Below are 23,655 nucleotides of genomic sequence, written 5' to 3'. Positions count from 1 at the left end.
TCTGGGTTGCATAAGAGGAGGGCAGTTTTCTCTGACCCCCTCGGTGCAGAAATGGAGGAAACTCTCCCTGGCTCGATCCTTGCCGGCGTTTGCAGCGAGCAGGACGAGCGGAGCACACAGCCCCCAGCCGCATACTCAGGCAAGTGGCAGCGCGGCAGTGCACGTGGCACAGGCTGAGCCTCTGGTTATACAACAGCCAGCATGCGCAGCGCCTAGAGCGTCAGCGAGGCAAGCGCCAGACCCGGCGGCACCGCCACAGGCAGTACCGGCCCCCGCGGCACCAACAGTGCAGGGGTGCCAGGCACGGAGCCTGCAGGCACCAGAGGAGGATACCCGCGCGGCACCGCAGCTGACGGTGCCGAGTGCGGCGCTGACAGTGGGGCCGAGATCCCCGGCACGGGAGGGGGCGGTGCCGGCCCCGCAGGGGAGGGGCAAGGCAAAATCAAAAGCCCGGCACCGCAGTCCATCTCCGGACAGGGCTGCACTGCTGTTAGCACCAAGCCCTCCCCCTGTGATACACACGCTGCACCGAAGGCCTGTGTCTCCACCGGCCCATCCGGAACCTCCTTCTCTGTTCCTCCTCCAATCAATGTCACCATGGCTTGGGCCACCTTCACCATTTCTGGGATTGGATCCCCTGGAGTACTACCACAAGCCAGTTTCACCTCCTATCTGTGTCGTCGCAGAGGTCTTGCTCTCCCAGACATCGGGGGTACACACCCCGTGCGTGGTCTAGGTCTCCATCCCCGGACCCTTGCCCATGCTGCCATGGTCGTCCTTATCATGCTGGACACAGACACCACAGGCCTACACCCAGGGGCAGGTCCCCTCCGGCCGCTCAATACCCCCGTGGGCACTCCCGATCGGGGACGGAAACACAGTTGTCTCAAGGGGAGTTAATTTTAGAATCCCGAGACTTTCCTTCACAATCCTCCAGCAAGCAAGTGTATCATCGAGCGCAGGAGCCCGAGGGTTCGAGGGAGGTTTACCCTAGTGGTTCCTCCTCATCCTCCCCAGATGCGGCCATGGCCCCCGGGGATGTCTCTCCCCCGGATGACCTTAAACAGTTTCAGGAGCTGTTTAAACAGGTGGCTTTCACGCAAGACATTCAAATGGCAGAGGTGCAGGAGAAACATCACAAACTCCTGGAAAATTTGAGACCCCCAGCTTCATCCAAAATTGCTATTCTGCTGGACGAAGCCATTCTGGAGTCAGCCACTACTATATGGCAGACTCCGGCCTCTGTTCCGCCTACAAACAAGAGAGCGGATAAGAAGTTCTTTGTCCCGGCAAAGGGCATGGAGTTCCTCTTCAGTCACCCACAACCAAATTCTTTGGTGGTCGAGTCATCCCAGCAGAGGTCAAAGGCTTCTCAGTGCAAATCGGGGGTATCGGACAAAGATGCTAAGAAGCTAGAGCTCTTTGGCAGGAAGGTATATTCCTCTTCTACCCTGCTATTGAGAATGGCAAATTATGGGCACACCTAGCAAACCATAATTTTGATAATTACTCCAGGCTTACTCCCCTCATGGCTTCACTTCCGGAAGACAAAAAGCTGGTGTTAAAGGCGATTATTCAAGAGGGCTACGCAGCATCGCGGACGGGAGTCCAGATTGCCCAGGATGTGGCAGACACGGCGGCACATTCAACGGCTACAGCAGTGGTCGTGCGTAGAGAATCCTGGCCCCAGATGTTGGGTATCCCAAGGGACCTACAGGCGAAGATCGTGGACCTTCCCTTTGATACACAGAAGCTGTTTGCATACTCAACCGACTCGGTCCCTCACTCCTGTAAGGACTCAAGAGCTACACTTAGAACCTTGGGCATTTATACTCCCCCATACAGGAGGGAAAAATTTTATCCTCAGCAAAGACGCTACGCTTACAACCACAGCGTGCTCAGTATCAACGGGGCTATGGCCAAGGGCTCCATCAACAGCAGCAACAGTACAGAACTCCTAGGCGACGTTCTCAACAAAGCCGTACGCCCTTGGGTCAGGCCCAAAGGCAACAAGTTTGACGGGTATGTCGGGGGCTGCACTATCAATACCCTCGCTCAATGCCACTCTCATCTCATGTTCCATCATTGCCTCAGACCGTTCCACTCCCAATGGCAAAAGATCACCACAGACAAATGGGTGCTGGAGATCATAGCCACGGGTTACGCGATCCCCTTCCAGTCGCTTCCACCGACGAAGCCTTCCACCAGGCCTCACCTCAGGGACGCTGCCACGAGGCGAGGCTCAAGCAGAAGGTGAATCACCTTATGTTCATAGGGGAGGTGGAAAGAGTGCCGGAATAATTCCAGGGGAAGGTTTTTATTCATGCTACTTCCTACCAGAGAAGAAAACAGGAGACTGGAGGCCCATCTTAGATCTTCGGGGCCTCAACCGTTACTTGCGCAAGCAACGTTTTCAGATGATCTCAGTTGCCTTGATACTCACGGCACTGGACGATGGAGGCTGGGTTGCAGCACTCAACTTACAAGATGCTTACTTTCATATAACAATCCACCCGGCACACAGACGCTTCCTCCGCTTCACGGTCGGCCAGGAGCACTTCCAGCACAGGGTTCTTCCGTTCGGCCTCTCCTCGGCCCCCAGAGTCTTTACCAAAACCCTGGCAGTGGTGTCAGCCTACCAGCACAGACAGGGAGTGTTTATTTTTCCCATATCTGGGCGACTGCCTGCTAAAAGGGGCCTCGAAGGCAGAGGTCTCACGCATGATACGCGTCACAGCGGACACGTTTTCTTCGCTGGGCCTAGTCGTCAACCTCGCAAAGTCAAAGTCCGAACCCACACAACATATAGAGTTCACAGGGGCATGCATAAACTCTATCACAGCAAGGGCGTACCTACCTGACGCCCGCTTCCGCACCATCAGTTCGCTGGTGCAAGTCATCACATACAGCCCCACGGTGCTGGTCTTAACGTGCTTACAGCTGCTGGGCCACATGGCGGCAGCGACGTTTGTGGTACAGAATGCCAGGTTGCACATGTGAAGCCTGCAGCATTGGCTGGCAACCGTTTACAAACCGGCATCCCACACTGTCCACAGGGTGGTGTCGCCCACAACAGAGGTGCGCAGATCCCTGGCGTGGTGGGAAGACCCCGAGAATCTGCTAGTGGGGGTGCCTTTTCACCAACCACAAATTTCTATTTTTTCTTATTACCGATGCCTCCTACATAGGATGGGGAGCGCACATCAGCGACAAGGTAACGCAAGGGCTATGGTCCCCTGCGGAACAGACACTGCACATAACCATGCTGGAGCTCAGAGCAGTGTTCAATGCCTGCAAACATTTTCGAGATTACCTACATGGCAAAGTAGTCGGGATTCAATACCGACAATACCTCCACTATGTTTTACATCAATCGACAAGGAGAAGCACGATCCCATGCCCTATGTGCGGAAGCAGTCCAATTGTAGAGTTGGTGCATCGCCAACAACATAACGTTGAAAGCCTCGTACTTGCCGGGCGCTCACACCATGAAAGCAGATCAGCTGAGCAGGCACTTCGCAATCACGCACGAATGGCAGATCCGCTCCGATCTGCTACGATGCATTTTTCGTACATGGGGGTTTCCCCAGATCAATCTGTTTGCCACAACGTCTTGCACAAAGCCAGAAGGGAGAGAGCTCACATGATACTCATAGTCCTGCTTGGGATCGGCAGCAATGGCTTCCCTTGCTTTTGCGCATGTCGGACCGCCCACCACTCCCTCTACCGGTGGCGCCGGACTTACTCACGCAGGCTCAGGGGTCCATAGTGCACCCGGACCCTCAGGGTCTGCACCTACAAGCATGGCTAATCCATGGCTCAGCTCCTTAAAGAGCACGTGTACGAAGGGAGTACAACAAGTCCTGGAATGTAGCTGCAGAACCTCCACCAGGAGGACTTACAAGCAGAAATGGACTCGATTCACAGCCTGGTGTTCCGCTGAGCAGTTAGCTCCCCTTGACATTCCTATACCTGTAATACTAGAATACTTATTGGACCTCAAGAGAATCAGGCTTTCTCTATCCTCGCTAAAGGTCCACCTCGCTGCTATATCAGCCTTTCGGCATACAGAGGAAGGGCCCACGGTATTCGCCCATCCTATCGTTACCAGGTTCTTGAAGGGGCTGGTAAACCTGTATCCCCCTTGGAAACTGCTTCCACCATCGTGGAATTTGGACTTGGTGCTCAGCATGCTATCGGGTCCACCTTTTGAACCATTAGCCACAGTTCCCATACGTCTCCTTACGATAAAAAAAAAAAAACCAAAAAACAACCTTCCTCCTTGCAACTACGTCAGCCCGCAGGGTGAGTGAGCTTGCGGCAGTGATGGCAACGCCGCACTGCACAGTATTCTCAAAGGAGGCGGTAACCTTAAGGCTGCACTCAGCCTTTGTTCCAAAAGTCTCTTCGGAGTCCAATCTTAACGAGCCAATAGTTTTACCTTCGTTTTACCCGAAGCCTCACAGCTCCAGCAAGGAGGCACGCCTGCATCTCCTGGATGTGAGGAGGGCATTGGCTTTCTATATAGACAGAACTAAGTCCTTCCGGAGAACAGACAGGCTCCTAGTCTCTCTCACTCCCAGGTCAAAAGGAGAAGGTCTCTCTTCACAGAGGATCTCTAAGCACATTGTGTCCTGTATAAAAATGTGTTATGAGCTTCAAAATGCTCCTTTGCTGGCCCCCCTCAGGGCTCACTCCACCAGGGCAGTGGCGGCGTCAACAGCCTTCTTCAAGGGCATCGCGTTAAAAGACATCTGTAGAGCTGTGACCTGGTCATCCTACGACACCTTCGCCGAGCATTATGCCCTACACCGGGTATTCGAATAGGATACCCGTCTGTCAACAGCAGTCCTCTCGGGGGCAAGCTGCACATAAACCAATTACCCACCTCCTTACTTGGGTTACTGCTGGGTAGTCACCTATTGTGGAGCATCCACGGGGACCACTCGAAGAAGAAAGAGAAGTTACTCACCTGTAGTAACGATGGTTCTTCGAGATGTGTCCCCGTGGGTGCTCCACCACCCGCCCATCCTCCCCGCTTCGGATCTCCGTCTAGTGTTTTTCAGGAGCATCCAAGGCGGTTGAGAAGGAACTGGCGGGGACCGGATCGCGCACTCGGCTGGGGGCGCGCAGGGGGGCAGCGCGCTTCGGCGCATGCGCGATCCAGGAGAAACTACTGGAAGATTTCTCATCTGCGGCACTGGGCGAGCCCGACACCTATTGTGGAGCACCCACGGGGACACATCTCGAAGAACCATCGTTACTACAGGTGAGTAACTTCTCTTTCTAAGGGTCTTTTCCTTCTGGGCATTAGTTTGAATTAAACAATTTAATTTCATTTAATTCCAAGAATTGTGTATACTGCAGTATTCTGCATCAAACCAAAAATGGAATAAAACACAGTTCCACTGGAATTAATATGGTTTGATTATCTGAGAGTGAACAGATTCTATATTTGGTGGTCTGATATGTTTTCAAGTGTAGTGAGTACATTTTGGAAATCAATCCATAAGTGACTAAGTCTGGAAAGTTGCAAGAATGTGACAGACTTCGGAATTTACACTTAACTCTTGGCCTTTCCTGCCTTTTCCCCACTACTTACTGGGAAAAGTCATTGCACTCCTAAAAATAGGATTTTCATAGCCTAATTGGTGACGTGGCCGTATTAGGCGATACCCTCCAGTCTGTTGATGGTTATAATTAAATGGATGCATTTAACTTGAAATCTGGTCATTTGAAAAGAAGTCAAGTCATTTTAGGTACTGTCCTTCCTCTTGAGTCCCCCCGACAAGTTTGTTGATTTTGTGGTAATACTTTCCTGTATGTGCCTAAATTCAGTATAGCCTTTTTGCAATTTTTTCCTCTTTTTCATCGAGCGATTCACATGAGCAGGAGAAACAGAGAAATTGTATTCAGTGTTATCAAGTGCATAAAATAACTAAAGAAAACAATAGATTTCTTCCCTGTGCTTTCACTGACGATAATCTTAGTACTGGGTTTTAAAATTTTCTTATGGGAGTGTGTGTTTAAGCTGTGTCTCTTTAAAGCCTAGCAGTGATTTTCTCCTGTTGTTGAAGGAAGGGTATTTGTAATTCCTTCCCTTGACTGAAACACATGATTCTGGGATTGAAAATGTTGAGATACTATACATACATGCAAATACAAATTGCACCATTGGTTAATAGATTCCATTTCCTGCGTACAAAAGCTTAATTTCACTTTTCTCTTCAAGGGAGGTAGAGAAAATGAAATAATTGTAAGGGAATGAGAAGAATTAAATAATTTGTTTCGATGTCCACTGAAACATCTCTTCTCTTGTAGGTGTTCAGATTTGCAACAGCTACTCCTACGGAGTGCGAGCAGTTGTCCAGTGCATCCCTGCTTGGTTGCGTTTTATCCAGTGCCTGCGCCGTTACCGTGACACCAAACGGGCCTTTCCTCACCTGGTTAATGCTGGCAAATACTCCACCACCTTCTTTATGGTGACATTTGCAGCTCTTTACAGCACTCACAAAGGTACGGGGTTTAGTTATTTCCCAAAGCTTTGCAGAACCCTCTGCTGTCTTTGGTCAGTTTTTGTTCCTCAGTCCTGTTTTTTCTCTGTGGGTCTTCTAAATGCTAACATTTAAAGAGAGAAGAAACAGAATCATGGACAGAACAACTGACGTTCTTACTGACAGCTGTAAAAGCTAAGAGAATAGGGTAGATGTGAAGCAATATGGGTTGAGTTACAGTAAGTAACATAGTTTTAAAAATTGATAACTTTGATATCCGTGCATCCCCCTTTTGGCATTGATTGAGTCATCCACTGGTATTGCTGATTCTTCAGTGAAAAGAGGACCAGTACGGCACTGATTCTTGTTCAGCATTGCAGGTTCTGGTAAACTTTTGTCAATCCAGTACATTTTTCTCCATCTTTACTCATAATATAATTACCTATTTAAATACGGTAGGATTTGTGTCTTTCCCCACCAGGGAGGGTTTTCAGTTTTCAAATGAAGATGAAAAGCTTTCCTGTGGATGAACGAATGGCGTTTTTTAGTCAGCAGCACTGCACTGTACACTGTCTAGCATTGTGAGAGCTGTGTTTCAAAATTTCACTTGAAATTGTTGGCCTAATCAGTGTAATTATAAGGTGGCTTAAAGATAGTGGAGAATTTTGAGGGAAGAGTTCTTTGGTCCAGAAAGAAAATACTAAAACTCCTAAGAAATTCTCCATTTTTTTTCCCCTGTGAATGGAGATGAATTTTTGACTCTCCAGATGTGCAAGGAAATGGACTGAGTTCTTATGTTATGTAGTAGTTATCCGTCCCTTGGTGTTCAAGGGCTGCTGGGTGAGATCAAACTGAACTGCACAGGTCCATCATTTAGGAAGGTAGGGGAATGTATTCTGTGTTAGAAAAAGCCCCCACCTCCGTGCCCCCCCCCCCAGTTTCACATATATTTTTATCCCATTTAATTCTCGGACTGGTGGGAAGTTGTTTCCAACCCATTTAACTGCCAATTGAGCTCTCTGATCCCTCAAGTTCCCTGTCACCATGGAAACGGCAAATATTACTTGATTTTGCTCTTGGTGTGAAGGAAAAAGCTTTTAGCTCCTGCACTTCAGGCAGTTGCCCTGTCTTCCTCCCCCAACTCCAATGTCAGTCGAAAGATTTATTCTTCCCACTGAAATGGATGCCTCCTGTATCTACAAAAATTAGTAACAGTATACATTTGTGAGCCAATGACTCACCCTTGTATATGGGCAAGGGGATTGATAGAGAAGTAAAAGAGCATATAAAGTTTCCTCCTAGCTGTTTTAGGAAAACATTTCCTTCAGGTGGACACTGGGTTTATTAGAAAACTCTGCTGGTGTCAAGCAAGTGACTTGGAAATGGGTTGGCATTTGGGAAGCAGTACAAATAAAACACAATCCTTGAGCAGTGTAGATGGCTGGTAACAATGCTTTAGGACAGGCTGCCTGAAGTCTTCATCAGACAATATTCGTGAATGTATTTTGTACCCACAGGTACATGCATGCTTCTGTTGTGGATGTTAAGCAGCAGATTTTGTCATGACTGATAGCCCCCCATGTTTGATTCTTCTCTCTCCCACTGTCATCTCCACAAAGACCGTTCTCCTACTATTTAAGATATTCCCCTAACGTTTTGTTTTTTCCTACAGCTTTTCCCACTCTTAACTGCAGTGAAATTAAAATCCCTTATTCTTAAACTGAGTAATCAAACAACAAATCCAGGATGTGAGGCTTGCAAGTAATGTGTCTGATGTGAACCGGCCTCAGCTTCACTCAGGAGGACTGAGTAACTTTTTCACCCTCAAGGGCATTCCAGAATAGTCGTTCTTATGAAGAGCGAAGAAATTAGTGGGATGAAGCTTAAACATACGTGCTCATAAAATCACAGAATGGACCTCAAGAGGTCATCAAGTCCAGTCCCCTGCCATCACAGTGGGACCAAGCACTATCTAGCCCATCCCTGAGAGATGTCTGTCTAACTTGCTCTTAAGTGTCTCCAGTGCTGGAGATTCTATGACCTCCCTAGGCAATTTATTTCAGTGTTTAACTACCTTGACAGGCCATTTTTCCTAGTGTCCAACTTAAACCTTCCTTGCTGCAGTTTAAGCCCATTGCTTCTTGTCCTATCATCAGAGGCCCAAGGAGAACAATTTTTCTCCCTCCTCCTTTTAACACTCTTTTAGGTACTTGTAAACTGATATCATGTCCCCTCTGTCTTCTCTTTTCTAAACTTAAACAAGCCCAATTCTTTCAGTCTTCCCTCATAGCTCACGTTCTCTAGACCTTTAATCATTCTTGTTGCTCTTCTCTGGACCTTCTCCAATTTCTCCACATCTTTCAGTCACAGTACAGATCTGTCCTGTTTGTCAAAGGGAGTCCATAGAACACAGCCCTTTGTATCAATCAGAATAACTTTAAAGCTTGGTAGCTGTCAAAAGCTGTAAAAATATTTGAAAAAAAATACAAAAATGTATTAAGTGAAATTGAGAGATCATTTCAGACCTTCAGCCATCTCATTCAGTTCATGCCATTGCAGTCAAATTCCCATCACAGTATTGATGCATTTTCTTGCAGACATTGTGTCAAGATTCCAGGCTTATTTGAGTGTTGAGGTCCCAGAGGACCGGATATCAGGGAGTTTCCTGTGCAGTCTGACACAGGATCACCATTGAAATTAATGGAAGATAGCTGACCCCAGACTAATTCTGTGCCCAGATAAGTATTATATAGTAATGTTGACAAAGTGGGTGAGTTAATATATTTTAGTGGACCAACTTTGGTTGGTGGGAGAGGCAAGTTTTTGCACATACACAGTTAGTTCTTCAGGTGAAAGCTCAAAAGCGTCTCTCTCTAACCTAACCTACAGAAGTTGATCCAACAAAAGATATCTCATCCACCTTCTCTCCATGGATAAGATGGTACTTGGGGACATTGCCCAGACCTATCGGTGAAATAGCCAAAAGGAGACTATACTTTCGTTCTTCTGTTTGTCGTTAAGTATGAAAGTGCTGCTACGCGTAAGTTTGAGAGCACAGGTAAAAAAACCTTGCTGTCCTTGATCACGCTAGGAAACAGCCCTATAACAGTTTCAGTAGTATTTATTCAAAGGAGTCTAGCCGTGCTATTGGATGCCAGTCATTGACTTTTAAGAGTATGGGTTGGTGGTTGAGAGTTACCAGGCTAGAAAAAAGGTAGCTATAATCCCTGCTTAGAAAGTAAGAATCGGTTCATAGGTTCTCCTTAGTTTTCATATGGAGTCCTGATGGGCTTGCTTTCATTGGTTGATTTTTATACTGTGAGGAATTGTAGTTGCTCTCCACATTTTGGAGCATCCCCACTTCCAATCTGTGGACAAGTGAGGACCAAATTGTGATTAATCTTTGTTGGGTGAGGAGAGAAGTTACTGAATGCTCATAAATGATTCTCCAGTTGCATGCTTACAGCTTAACTGTGGTTGTCTGACAGTAAGGACATTGGATCTGTGAGAAGGAAAGAAAAAATAAACCTGTGTGCATTAGCTCTTGGCCAGCTGAAGAAAAGTTTAACTCCTTTGAATCTGTTAATGCCAGCTGTCCCTCCCTGCAGAATTTAATAGATTCTTCATATTGTTAACCAGTTAATGTATAGGTTGTATATTCAAAAATTTTCTCACATGCAAATACCATGTTACTAAAAGTCGCGGCCATGGAAAGTGAGCTAGTCTGAGGGCAGGCTTTATTTTCTAGCCACACTGAAAGGGACAGTGTTTTAATTTGAATTTTTTTGTCTGTCTGCTTCATTTGAGCCCTGTGTTCAATGAAATCGTTGTTGTCTGTGGTTTTATCCAGCTACTCATTAATCTCTGCTGAGCAATTCCAAAGTTAGTCATACATTGCTTGGAAATTTGAGTCATTGCCTCTCCGTCCAGGCCCCTCCCCTGTCTTTTTTTCAGATGATACAAACAAAAATACTGGAAAGCTTGCTGTCACCAGTTTGAAAGTCTGGTGGAGAATTCCAGGGCTATTTTAAGCCATAATTACTTCCACCCACCTCTCTCATTAAAAGCCAGCCGAAGCGACAGACCTTAATTAAAAATAATATAGACATTAACTAGACAAAACTTCAACAGAGGATAGCTGCTACTTGTCAGTGATTACTTTGCCATTTCTTAAGAAGTGCACCCAGGCAAGGGGAGGTTGGAAACCCATTTTAGAGCGAAGGACATTAAACAAAATCATGGATAGTAGGAGTTTTAAGATGGTCACGCAAGTCACCATTATTCCATCAAGAGAGCGTCCAGAGCAAGGAGATGAGGTCTTTGTGCCTTGACTTACAAAATTTCTGCTTGATCTACAAGATGTCTGCTTCCCCATCTCAGATATGGCCATTGCACAGGAGATTTCTATGGTTTAACCTTGGGCGAGATCATTGTCAGTATAAGGTGGTCCCATTTGTCCTCTCCTCTGTACCCAGGGTATTTTCCCAGTTTCTCCCCATTGTAGCAGCACACTTACGAACATTGGGCATAGTTATCTGCCTGTGCCTAGACACCTGCTGTCTCAGGGCTCCCTTGTTCAAGGATGCCATAGGAGCTATCCAGACGACCATGTGCACATTTTGCACAGCTGGGCCTACTGCTCAACTTGTACACATTGAAACTGCCTAAAGCACAGTGACCAGCAAAGCTGCACATTCTAGCAAAATTTTCTCCTCCCAGTACACAGACTCACTGCCCTCACAAGTTTCAGAGAGAGTCTAGGCAGCCAGGACTGCCTGCAGCCAGTAGGTGAGACATCACGTGAGCCTTTGTCACCCCCCAGTGCCTGAGTCAGGGATCTGCAACCTGCAGCTCTGGAGCTGCCTGGGGCTCTTTAAGGACTTATTTGTAGCTCCAGACGCTATAATTGCAAAGTAAAGAAAAAAAACCCTCCTGTCATTGGTGAGGTGGAAGATTTGAGCACCCGTGAATGGCAAAAGTTTAGTCAAGCAAGTATGGACACATCCTAAGTCTTTTTCTGGGCTTTCTTTCTCTGCTGCTACTAGATGAAAAATATTTTGGTCTACAACTGCTGAGGATCCGTCGTTTTGTGTTTGCTCTATAATTCTGACAGTGGAAGATAACAGGGTGTTACATTACAATAAACCCTCGAGTTACGTGGGGGTTGCGTTCCTGTGGGAGAGATGGGAATCAGGCTGCCACCTAGTTCCTTGCTCCCTTGCACTTGTAGGAGTCTAGTCAGTGGCCTGGCTCTCAGAGTGGTGGGGAGCCAGGAACCCAGGGGCAGCCTGGTTCCCATCTCACCACTGTTTGCGGGACCTGAGAAACTGACCAGACTGTCTCAGTTTCCCAGCTCTGCAAGCAGAGGGGAGCCAGGAGCCAGGCTGCTACTTGGCTCCCAGCTCCCCTCTGCTTGCAGGACCTGAGAAACTGAACTGCTTCTCCCTGCCTTCCTCCGTCTGCATGGCTGTCAGGCTGAGAGCTGTGCAGCTGTGGAAAGGCTGGGAAAAGGGGCTCTTAGCTTGCCTAGAGGGCAGTTTGGCAAGCTGACAACCACAGAGCAGCTTCAAGTTGTGCTTAACTCACGGTAAAGTGAGTTATGTGCAACTTGAAGCCACATATTTCTTGGGTTTACTGTATTCTTTCCCCCTCATATTTTTTCCTGGCATACTTCTTATCTTGTAATTATGTTAACAATCATTTGGTAATTAATATCAATTCCATGTCATTCCAGCCTCATCGGTAGCTCACAAGAGAAGGGAGGATGTTTTTGGATTAAGCTCCCTCTGATGCAGTGGTCAGATAGTGGAGTTTCCCCATCTCCCTTGTGCCCACATGCCACCTGAGCCCTAGCAAGCCAGCATAACCCACCTGAAATTTTGGTACACCCCAAGAGAGAGTACCCCACCCACCCTCTCTTTTCTCCCATCATCTCACCTTCTTCCACTTCCTCTCAAGGGTCTGTGAGGCACCTAATTAGTGTAGCCATGCCTACATGACTGTTAATTAGGTGCACAGCCCTTCATTCCTTTGTGTGTGGCCACCAACATATCCACTTTACAGGGAACGTTGCTGTTCATGCTTTCACAGAACATTAGGCAGTCAGTGAAAATCCAGCCTGCTAATCCATCTTTGGCCCCACAGTACTCTACAGTAGTAAACTCCACTCCAAAGCCCTAGCCTTCCACTGGGGATGCTGCTGTGAAGTCACCTACGGTGGAGTACCCAGGGAGGGGCTGCTGGGGGAAGAGAGGAAGTCACTCATTGTGTGCAATAATGATGGTTTTTCGTGGTGTGTCTCCCTGTGAGTATTCCACCCCCCCCACCCCTTGTCCCCTGTACTTTGAAGTTAGCGTGGCTTGTGGAAGCTAAATTGCTAGGTCTTTGGTCACCATTTGTGGTGACGTCCAGCTGAAGAGTCTCAAAAGTAGAATATGACCTGGTGAGCTATAAGGCATCAGGATTATGTTCAGGTTATTGCCGGGTCTTGTTAAGTGTTCACATCAGTACAGAGAGCGTACAGGTTTCACTTGTCCGTGGCACATACTATGTAAATGGAAAAGGTGAGATGTCTGTAGCTGCAGTATATACTTGGTGGAGAAAGCCTCTGCCAGAGAAATTCACAAGTATTGTCTCAGGAACTGCCACTTCTTCTGGAATGACAGCACAAGTTGGAGATGCAAAAGGATGTTTTCCCAAATTTCAGAAGTCTGTCTGAACGATTCAGTAGGACGCTTGAAAGTGACAGTACCCATATGATGAAGAAGAAAGTATCACATTATTATTCTGCCAGTAGTGATTCTTGCTGGTCCGACAGCTTGCTTTCTCAAGACAGATGAATTTTAGTAACTGTAATTTCAAGAGAAGCAAAATAATACTGTTTATATTGGTCATTGTAGTTGATGGTGACTGGCTATGTCAGAATATTATTAAAAAAGATATAAGTGGAAAGCATGATCTACTGATCTTTCGTTTTGTGGGCAATTAGGGATGGAAATATGGAACTTTTAAGGAGAGCAATTTACTAAATCACGAGCAGTTTTCCCTTAAAATACACCACTGTAGTTTTAAGTGGTACTGCAACACTGTAAGAAAAATTACAACACTGTATTTTAAATAATTATTTGGTTAATTGGATGTTGTATTATTTCTGCTGGGACTCTTTAAAGTGGCTTCTCAAAGCCCTTCCGAAACACTGTGGTGTAATTGATTATTGCATCTTTCTACAGTCCTTAAATTTGCATTACTATTAGAGGCGCTGCTTCACCACAATGTTTACTTCTAATTAGCGGGACCTGAGCATCCGTATTAGCAAGATTTCCAAAAAGTGGGTGGACCGGCAAATGCATCTTCCCTGAGGAAAAGTTGAGAAACAATAGATCACACTTCATAGATGTGTCTGAGAAGAGAGAGCAAATCAAATGTGACAGATATTGCAGCATCTTATTCTTTCTTTGATGTAATTAACATAGTTGGAAGAAATGCTCTTTTTACAGACATAAATGGCAGAATAGTTGTGAAGGCTCAAAATAACCTATGTACTGAAGTAACTTACATCAAAGATAACCCACACTTGCTTTTCGTTGAAGCATAACGGTGCTTTATGAACACAAAGGTTATCCCTGTTCTACAGAATTTGCTCCACAAAGAAGCGAGATGACTTCACCAGAATAACACAACCAGCCTGTGGGAGAGCTAGTAAGACTGGTCTCTTGGCAGTTGCAATTCTTCTTGCTTTATTGTCGTGGCTTGTGCCATGGGACTGTAGAAAAAGATTTGCAGAATCGTACCAAGAAGAAGTTTGCAACATAGAATACTCATGTTTTAAAAGAGTGCCATTGGGACAAGAAGTTGAGTCTATAGTCTGCATAGAAATGTTTGGTGCAAAAGCAGCAAAGTTCATTTTTGTGCAAACATTGATCAGTGTTGAAGAGAGACAGGTATCGCCTAGCATTGAGCTAGTACTTCTCTGCCTTTTCCTCACCGATATGCCTGCTTATTATGGGATCCACAAAACTGATCTCGTGTAGTCAAGGATTGAGTATAGATGCATTTGTGGGTTGCATTAGCTGTGGTTTTCATGTAGATGAGTCATTTACCCTGGTCACATTCACTCCATTGCATTATGGAATAGATAGCTTAATGGAAGCAAGTCGTTCAGTAACTAGGTATTAGCGAACTTAGGATGAGTTTTGTATAAACAACTCCTATTGCAAATGAGTATTTTATTTTGGCCTTTAACACCAGAAATCTGGTTCTGCTCAAATGTATGGAGGAAATTCAAATAATTTACCCTTAGAACAGTTCATGTTTGGCAATACTTGATGATTGAAGGCTTTGAATTCAAGCAGGTGGCGGAAGTCTTGCAGCAGTCTGTCTTACCCCCATGCAGCAGTGCCTACCTAAGATCTAGAAGGTTTTCTGATAACCCTTCTCCGCTTGTTGCTTTTATCGTAACTTTCGCTATTGGCAGAAACCACAGTTGGCTGCAGCAGGCCAATCCAGAGGAATGCTTATCAAGGGCCATTGTATTCTGAGCCAGTTCTTCAATAACACATGGTGTTGATTTTAACTGCCTTGAATAGAATATAGTGTTTACATTCTGCAGGATAATTCAGGAGAGTAAACAGATAGCGTTCACTAAAGCAAAGTCAATATTTAAGTACATTCACTATTGTATTAGTTGGGCAGCTCTGCAGTGGAAAATGGCCCCTTTTTGGTCTGTGTTTCAGATGCGTTATAATTTGCAGATGTTTTATTATTCTCCCTGAATGCTAGTCAGAAATTGTGTCCCCTGAGATGCTTCTAGTTTTCAGGATATTTATTTGATATTTGTGTGCATTTTTACATGCAATTCCTTAACTATACATAACAAAAGTCTCCAGTTAACACAGGTGCAGCTTCACGGCGCTGAGATTGGGCAACCCTTGGCCCCACAGAAGTCGTTTTGCTAATGAAGAACCATAGAAATCAGTGTTGCAGGCATCATGCCCCTACAGTTTTACATACTGTAATGCTGAGCTGTTTCCTGTACCACTTACTTCTTCAAACATGCATACTTCAGCAACTGGCTACATTGGTGCCCTCCAGGTTTATAATCCAAAGTGTCTTCAGGCTACCTTGGCTTTTCCAGATATTACTTTCCAGCTGTTGAAGGTGGTTTCAGTATTTCTGTGGGTGATAAGCAGCAGAAGTTTTCCTTTCTGGCAGAAATCCCATACAGGACATCAGAAATGGTAAAAGCACATAGTTCCCTTTTCACATTTAGCTACTGAGAGCCCTTTTCTGCACTCCATCACAGAAACTTCATTTGCCGTTGTCCTACAGAGTTTCCTGAGGCCTACAGCAAAGGGAGAAAGGGGAAGGTATTACTACGTCTCTCCAGTGGACCTTATGGGCAGTGCATGCTTGGGGCTGCCGTTTTTCATCCCATACGAGCTAATTCTTTCTTCTGTTCTATCAAAAAATGATCTCTCCTGATCTTTGTCTTACGCTTGCAGCACTAATTTTCTTCTCGTCCCTGTTTTTTATTTTTCCCCTACATTGCGTGTCCCATGTTTGAATTCTGGCAGATGGAGAGTTTTGTGTCCCTTCTGTATCCCTACCTCGGGCCGATTGAAACTGCCTCAGGCCACAGGAGGTCTGCAGTCTCCTTATTACGCAGGTAGTCCAAAGGAGATGATCAAATCCATCTTTTCCCTGTTGTTGGGAGAAGTGAGGAGATGAGGGCTCAAGTTCCAGGGTACTTCTTAAATCTTCTTAAATCTGTTTTCCTAACAGCTTTCTGGCAGTTCCCAGCGCTTCATTATGCGAAGTAGTACCTCTGGGTGAAACTCGTTTTGTTTAAATAGATCCTGACATTATTATAAACCTACCCAGCATGTATTATGTCTGCGGAAGTGGCAGGCATGTAATAGATGGAAGCTCTGGGCAGAATATCAAAGCCTTGATTCTTTTTCAGCCTTCGTTGCTGCATTGAAGAGGGGCCAGTAGGACCAGCCAGTGGAGACCTGAGATATAATTGCTTGCCTAGAGCGGAAATCTCTCTCGGTTACACCACCTGAATACAAATGAAGACACATGAGAAGGAAGGAGGGTATCAGAGAGAATCGGGGGGAAGGAAAAAAAGGGGAGGGGGTGGAAAGGAGAACAAAAGGCAGAGTCTGAGGACAATAGGCTTTTATTGTTTGAAGTCTGTTAATTGGGGAATGATTTATATTTGTAATTACATTTTCGGGAGCAAAATGCACTACACAAGGAGGGATTTGGAAAGACAGTGGGTGAGGGGAGTTTATGCAGCTTGACCCAAAGTGCCAGTGAAAGGATACTTAAAAGGGTGGGGAGGGAAAGAACTGAAGCCAGGATGAGTAACTGGAAATTGGCACATTCCTTTTAGCTTGATGGCGAATGCACCAGGAGTTTTTAATTGAGTTCTCTCCAGCCCTCCCTCTCTCACAATAATTGACCTCGCGAACTCTTCTTAACGCAATTTAGCTTTAAGCAGCATTAAAACTTGACATCACCCTGTGGTGCAATTGTCTACTTCGGTTCAGTTTCAGCTGCTGCAGCTTCCCTGACTTTTTGCCGTCTATTCTGTATGTTGTTTCTGAGGAGGAAAGTAGCAATAGCCTTTGCTATTTTTGTGCTCAGGAGGGAGCTTTAGGCATTTTTATTGTTTTAAAGCCACATACCTGGAAAACACACTACAGGTTGCACCTCCCCAGTCCAGCACCCTCAGGACCTGACTGGTCCTGAATGAGGAAGTTTTGCCAGACCAGAGAAGGTCAATTCTGGCCTGGCCAGGCTCCCTTCACAGCTGCTGACCAGCCCTGGCCACCAGGCTCCACTTCTGACCCTGGCCAGGCTTCCTGCCCTTGAGCCACCACCTGGCTCCACTCCAGGCCTCCTGGTCATGGGACCAGTTCCACTGCCGCTCCCCCACACCCTAGATCACTGGCCCTCTGGCACTGTGAGCAGCTCCACCCCCTCTGCCACCCCTCTGATGCGTGACTTCCAAATGGCCCCCACACCCAGCCTTGGGGGTTTTCTGGTCCAGGAAGGACCAGGGATGTTGCTGGAGCAGACTATCCCAAATCAGAGAGGTTCACCTTGTACCACAGCTGCTTATAATATTGTAGAGATGCTTTTGTACTGGGAACATTCTTAATGTGTTTGTTAGTAAAGAATCCATGTGTAAGTAGAATGAAAATGATAGCAAGATGATGGAAAAGACTCAGCTGTACAGTCCAGTATAACATGTTTTATTTTTATGAACTCTTTATGGGTCCAAATTTAGTTACCAGTTCAAAAAATAAAATTAATACAATGTGTTTTCTTACTTAAGCATTAGGGCTGTGATAAATATGAAAGATAAGAGAATACAGCAGAATCAAGGAAGCCGTATAGTCTTACGCTGGAGTGAGAGAAATAACTTGTTTACAGAAATGTACCATCAAACTGGCCCTGTTTCCTTTCCAAAATAAGAGTGCTCTCAGCACAAGTGAGCACGCAGATGGGAGCCTCCTTGGAGATGCACTTTAGTGTACTGCCTCCCCTCTGGTCATTCTTCCCATGCACAGTACCACTGAGGCAGTCAGTGGAGTTGCTGTATGTCAAAACAGGCTTTTAATGTGTTGAATTTTTTTTTAAAAATACTTGTCCGACTGTGCTTAATTCCTGTTGTGATTATAACGGACGGGATGTGGGGAGATTAGTGAAGCAGCTCTACAGGGCATGCTTTTTCACTGATGACATTACTGTTCTGTGAAGACAAATACAACCTGGAAGGGCACCTAGAGGTACGGAATCAGCCAACAAAAGACTGAATACATGCAGTGCTTTATTGAGGACCAGTGAGAAGCTGGCAGTACTAGCTGGTGTAAAGTCTGTGCAATAATTGAAATCTCTGTTCAGGATTGAGCCATGATAGAAATGCAAATGTTAGAAGTCATGTGAAGAGTTCTTGGCGTATATGGAGGAAGCTGATGAGAATTCTTTGCCATAAGAATCTGCCAAGTGTATTAGATCGCAGGCCAGCCATAAGTTATGGGTCAGATTGCTAACCAGTGAGGAAGAGAAATCTGCTACAGCTTCACACCACTGAAAGAAGATGTCTTGAGTGGAAGCTGGATAAGAAGAAAGCTGGTAGGCTGCACAGTGAAATGGTGGGACAAAGCCCATTAGGAAGACCTAGAAAAAGGTAGTTCAAGAAGCTGAATGACATTCAGAAGGTTGGTGTCATTTCTGAAGATGCACTTGATAAGAACTCTTGGAGGCAAAAAACAAGAGTTGGCAAACTCCGTTGACGGGACAAAGCAAAGGTGAAGGAGAATTTAGCTATTTGTGCTGATGTGGCTTAAATGACATTTGAGTCAACGATATTGACTAAGCATTGGATCGTCTTTGTACCTTTAGAACCTTTTCTTGTAAGATCAAATACAACCCTTAGTTTTCACCCGCTGGATAGAATTTGAACAACATCTTTAATTCAGTTCCCCAAACAAGACGAATTTAAATAATTTTTTCCACCTAAAGCACAACATATTGAAGTGAGTTTGAGGAGTAATTTAAACAAATGTAAAGCTATCTCTGATAAGACTTTCACAGAGTTCATTTAGCTTGGTAGGACAGGGAGCTTGGTTAAAAGAACTACCATCAGCCACCTGGATTTTGGTGGTCAGTTTTGATCCAGCTGTTAGAAATGTTTAAAATTACGTGGAATCATGCTGCTGTTTCTCTCTTTCAGCTCAAAATCACAGTGACACCCAAGTGTTCTTCTACTTGTGGATTGTCTTCTATTTCATCAGCTCCTGCTACACCCTTATTTGGGACCTAAAGATGGACTGGGGTCTCTTTGACAAGAATGCTGGTGAAAATACTTTCCTTCGAGAAGAGATCGTCTACCCACAGAAAGTGAGTAGGCAGCCTTTTGGTATTTGGGGGAAGGCCTGACAATATGTAAAAAATACTCTTTGTATTAAAGGCACACTCTGACTGGCCACTGTGGTATCTTTAGATGCAGTGTGTTGGGTTCTGTTCTTAAGGCCTGTCTGTTGCCAAAGAGACAGTCTCATCCTTTTTTAATATACTTGAAAGCGGTAAGAGGCATATAGTTTATTAAAACAGATAGCAGAAAACAATATCCAGCACAGAGTGTATGTGTTTGCATGTTTTCAAACGGGGAGATTGTGGTGTTCTCTGTTTGTGGTCATCTTCCAGTGCCTTTCTTTAAAGCGAAAATACAAACTGGATAAGAGAGTTAGAAACAAAGGCCTGTCTTACAGAAAAGCCACCAAATTTAGCTTTAAGGCATCTCCTTTGTCCTTACTACCTTTCCATTATGCCCACATACTGCTGCTCATGAGCCTGTTCAGCAAAGAGCCTCGACACATGGAGAAATGAGGATTGTTTTAAAAAATGAAAGGAAGAGTAAATCTCTTTGTCTTTGAGTGGTTGCAGATATTCATTCCACACAGGTATGCATGGGCCCAGCACACTGAAGCTGCTTAGTAGAATCCATTAGGGCCTAAAATTGCCTTTTAATTTAATCTCGTTGATCCCTGTTATGTTGCTGATTATACCATCCTAAGTAATTCTTTTCTCCTTAATGTTTCACATCCTTCAGGTACTTGTTGATGGTTGTCCTCTTTCTTCCCACTGTTGAAGAGCAGAGGCAGTAAAACATAAAATGCCTAACGTTCTCTCTCGGGTCCCTTGCAAACTAGAACAGGCAGTTTTCATGATCTTTCACTGTGATTCCCGAACATTACAGCAAAGAGCGATATGCAAGTAATCCCACGTATAGAATACAGCAGTTGTATTAGGTACTGAGTATTCTGAGGTTCGAGGCCTGTACATAATTTGTCTTAAGAACATCTTAAAATATTTTAAAAAACAAAAGATTTGAAGTAGTTGCAAAAAATGTATAAACTTCTAGAAAAAAGATAGCAGACTTTCCCTACATTTTCAAATGAGCATTTTAGGAGCTCCCAAAAGTCGGCGTTTTGATCTGGTCTCTGTAGGTGCTCATGGAGCTGCTGCAGCCTGATGGTAGAAATTCTAAGTTGTTATATTTGTGGGCCCTTACTTGGAGAGAGGGTAGGGTATGAAGCGTGCAAACGCACACAACCCATCTTCCTCCCACACCACCACTACCCTGGCCCTCTCCCCAACCAGCCTGGCTGAGGATAACCAGGGTAAGGAGGCAGACAGACAGTGGCAGCAGCAGTCTCCCTTGCCCCGTTCTCCCCACACTGAATGGCACTTCTCTGCTGCCTCCTGGCCTGCGGAGCCCCGGGATAAACAGGGCTCAGCTGGCATGCAGGCGGAGGTAGAGCACGGCATGGTGAGTGCTGGCGAGGGGAGAGGGAGGCCATGGGGAAGCAATTCCCTGTTGCTGCCATCCGCTGCCTGGCCACTGCCCACATCCCCAGTATTCACAGATTTCGCTGTTCACGGAGGTGTCAAGAATGTATTCACTGGGAATGGCAAGGGTTTCCTACAGTTAGATCAATACAGATCTCTTGTATAGACAAGCGTCAGTTAACTGGGAGACTTAAGTAAAGACTGTCATATATATCATACTTACTGTGCTATGTGTCTAGCTCTGGTGCTTATCTCTACCTAACTAGAAGAGCTCATTTTAGGATCCCAGAGTCTTCTATCTGGGGAAGGAAGATGGACGAGAGAGATTAAACTTGGCACAGTGTGTTGCATTTTCTCTTCATGCAGCCCGTAGTCATCAGTGGTATCAAAGAATTCATGCCAGTAAACCTGAAAGCTACTGATGGGCTTGGCTGTGCTTCCGCAGGAACCTGTGCTGTGCTGAACACGTAAGATGACCTCTTCTATTTTACTCTCTGCTCCTCAGGCCTATTACTACTGTGCCATTGTGGAGGATGTAATCCTGCGCTTTGCCTGGACCATCCAGATCTCCCTCACCTCCATGAAAATCTTTCCTCATGCAGGGGACATCATCTCTACTGTCTTTGCACCACTCGAGGTTTTCCGGTAAGGTGGCTCAGCTAACCTCTGTTTCATACTGCTCATTTACTCCCTTATGTTTTACAAACAGTAACATCAAAAAGATGAGGAAGTCCCTGGCTTTCCATTGGCTTCTGGAGCTGTTGTTGAAGAGCCACATATTAGGGAAAACAGAACACAGAATACACCCGAAGTCTGAGTAAGGTGCTGGCTCAGGGAGTGCTGTGGAATCCCATCTGGGATTCAGGCTTCCAAAAAGACACAGGTCTGACCTGTTGCCAGGCCTGAGAATTCAGTTCTTCCTCACTGTGTTGTATTCGTTAAGAGCCAGGGTCCACCTGAGTTCATTGGAGGAATTTAGCAAGCTCACATTTTAAGTACAGTAGGACCCCCGACTTATGTGCAGGTTGCTTTCTTGCACAACCCCTTGTAAGTCAAATTGCACATACCTCGGGGGAGCCAGTAAACTGACCAATGCAGCAGCACCCGTCAGTTTTCTGGTTCCTGTTAGCGGCATGGAGCCAGGAACGAGCTCCCTACCACTCAGCCGTGTTGACCTGAGATACACACAACTCGAGTGCATGTATCTTGGGGTTCTACTATATTTTCACTGGAAAATACTGTTGTAATGTCACTGCAGGTGAAATTTACAAATTTCCCAAATATTTTCTGCTTTTGCCAATGACTAAAAATGGAATTCTGCCTGTTATCCGGCATTTCCAGAGCACTGATGTCTATTAGTTAAGGAATTGCATGCCTTCTTGAGACAAGCAAAATTGCGTGCTTATGAATCTTACTCTGGGGGGGAGCTTTATTTGTAGTTATTCTCCTTGCTGGGAATACTTGCGCTATCCCAGCAGAGATGGTGTAACCATCACTGTTAAAACCATCAATGTTTCCACTCAAAATGCCCCCATAGAGAAAAGTCCTTCAATTTACTTCTGTGAAGTCTTGTATCAGGCTGCTTCTTGTTAGGGAACGTCTCCAATACTGGGTAGATCGACCCTGGTGGGCTCGATGTTCCGGAATTCAATTTGTGTGTGTCTGGTAGAGATGCAAGAAATCTGTCTATCTGGAAGCAGCAATTGATCCCTATACTCCTTGATTTCGGGAGGTGTAAGGGAGATTGACAGGAGAGTTTCTGCCATCGACCTTCCTTTGTGTGGATGGACAGGTAAGTTGACTGCAGATAAGGTGATGATAGCTACACAATTGCCAGAGTTAGAATTGTGTATCTGCAGTCGGCTTAACTCCCTAGTGTAGACTAAGCCTTAGCCCAAAATGTAGACCAAATCCTTCTGGCTGCCTACTCCTTTCCAACCTGTCAGTTTACAGAGCCTTGCCCCTAGAGGGGCCGTGTGTAATCTCAGGGAAGTGTACACAACAGCATACGCAGAAGTGCATCACTGCTCTGCCAGAAATGGGTGTCAGCTGTGAAAGCAGTACTCGTATGTTATATTATCCCTTTTCTCCTTCTCTCTCTTCTTCCAGGCGGTTTGTGTGGAATTTCTTCCGTCTGGAGAACGAGCATCTGAACAACTGTGGTGAGTTCCGTGCTGTCCGGGACATCTCAGTGGCACCGATGAATGCTGATGATCAGACGCTGTTAGAGCAGATGATGGACCAGGAAGATGGTGTCCGAAACCGCCAGAAGAACAGGGTGTGGAAGCGTAGCCAGAGTGTGTCCCTGCGCCGACCTAATCTTTCTTTGCAGTATGTATTGCACCACAAAATTAGATGAGATTTATTGATGGTTAATCGATGTGTGGAGGTGCCGTGTAGGAGACCGAATGTACTTTTGGCCAGGTCCATAGTTGTTTAGATAAACCCATTTAAGGTACAGTTTATCTCTCAGACATGCAGCGATGCTCCTGGGGTGAAGCAGGGTAACAGGTTAAACAAGAAATATGCACAGTAGTGTGAGTATCCGTAGGGATGGATTTCCTTCTATAGAGGTCATAGGTGCTGACTGTAGATGTTCTGGGACTCAGGCACCCAAGGCAGAGGAGATGGGTGCTTAGCACCCAGGAGCAGAGCTTGAGTGGGGAATGTGATGAGTTCTGTGCTGCTAACAACTTCTGCCCTTAGGGCAGGGAGTTTGTTTATAAACAGAAGCAGGGTGATTAAGATAGGTAGGGGTATGAGACAAGGAGGTCTGATGTCACTGAGTATTTTCATC

The 23,655-nt window shown here is 45.7% G+C and overlaps 1 protein-coding gene across 2 annotated transcripts in view; it reads left to right on the top strand.

The window, feature by feature from the left end:
* Nucleotides 1–23,655, top strand: part of XPR1 (xenotropic and polytropic retrovirus receptor 1) — a 172,839-nt gene that overhangs the window by 140,877 nt on the left and 8,307 nt on the right. The window contains exons 11-14 of one of the 2 annotated variants that reach the window (XM_075002732.1): nt 6,322–6,516; nt 19,240–19,406; nt 21,364–21,503; nt 22,968–23,189. In XM_075002732.1, coding sequence (XP_074858833.1) covers nt 6,322–6,516; nt 19,240–19,406; nt 21,364–21,503; nt 22,968–23,189 — 724 coding nt within the window. Of the gene's footprint in view, nt 1–6,321; nt 6,517–19,239; nt 19,407–21,363; nt 21,504–22,967; nt 23,190–23,655 lie in introns of those variants that run through there. The other variant, XR_012646570.1, reaches the window with a different exon arrangement.

This window comes from Carettochelys insculpta, chromosome 9 (genome assembly GCF_033958435.1).
Source record: "Carettochelys insculpta isolate YL-2023 chromosome 9, ASM3395843v1, whole genome shotgun sequence".
Lineage (NCBI taxonomy): Eukaryota > Metazoa > Chordata > Testudines > Carettochelyidae > Carettochelys > Carettochelys insculpta.
Note: the sequence above shows the minus strand (reverse complement) of the source record. Positions and strands in the feature narration are given on the sequence as shown.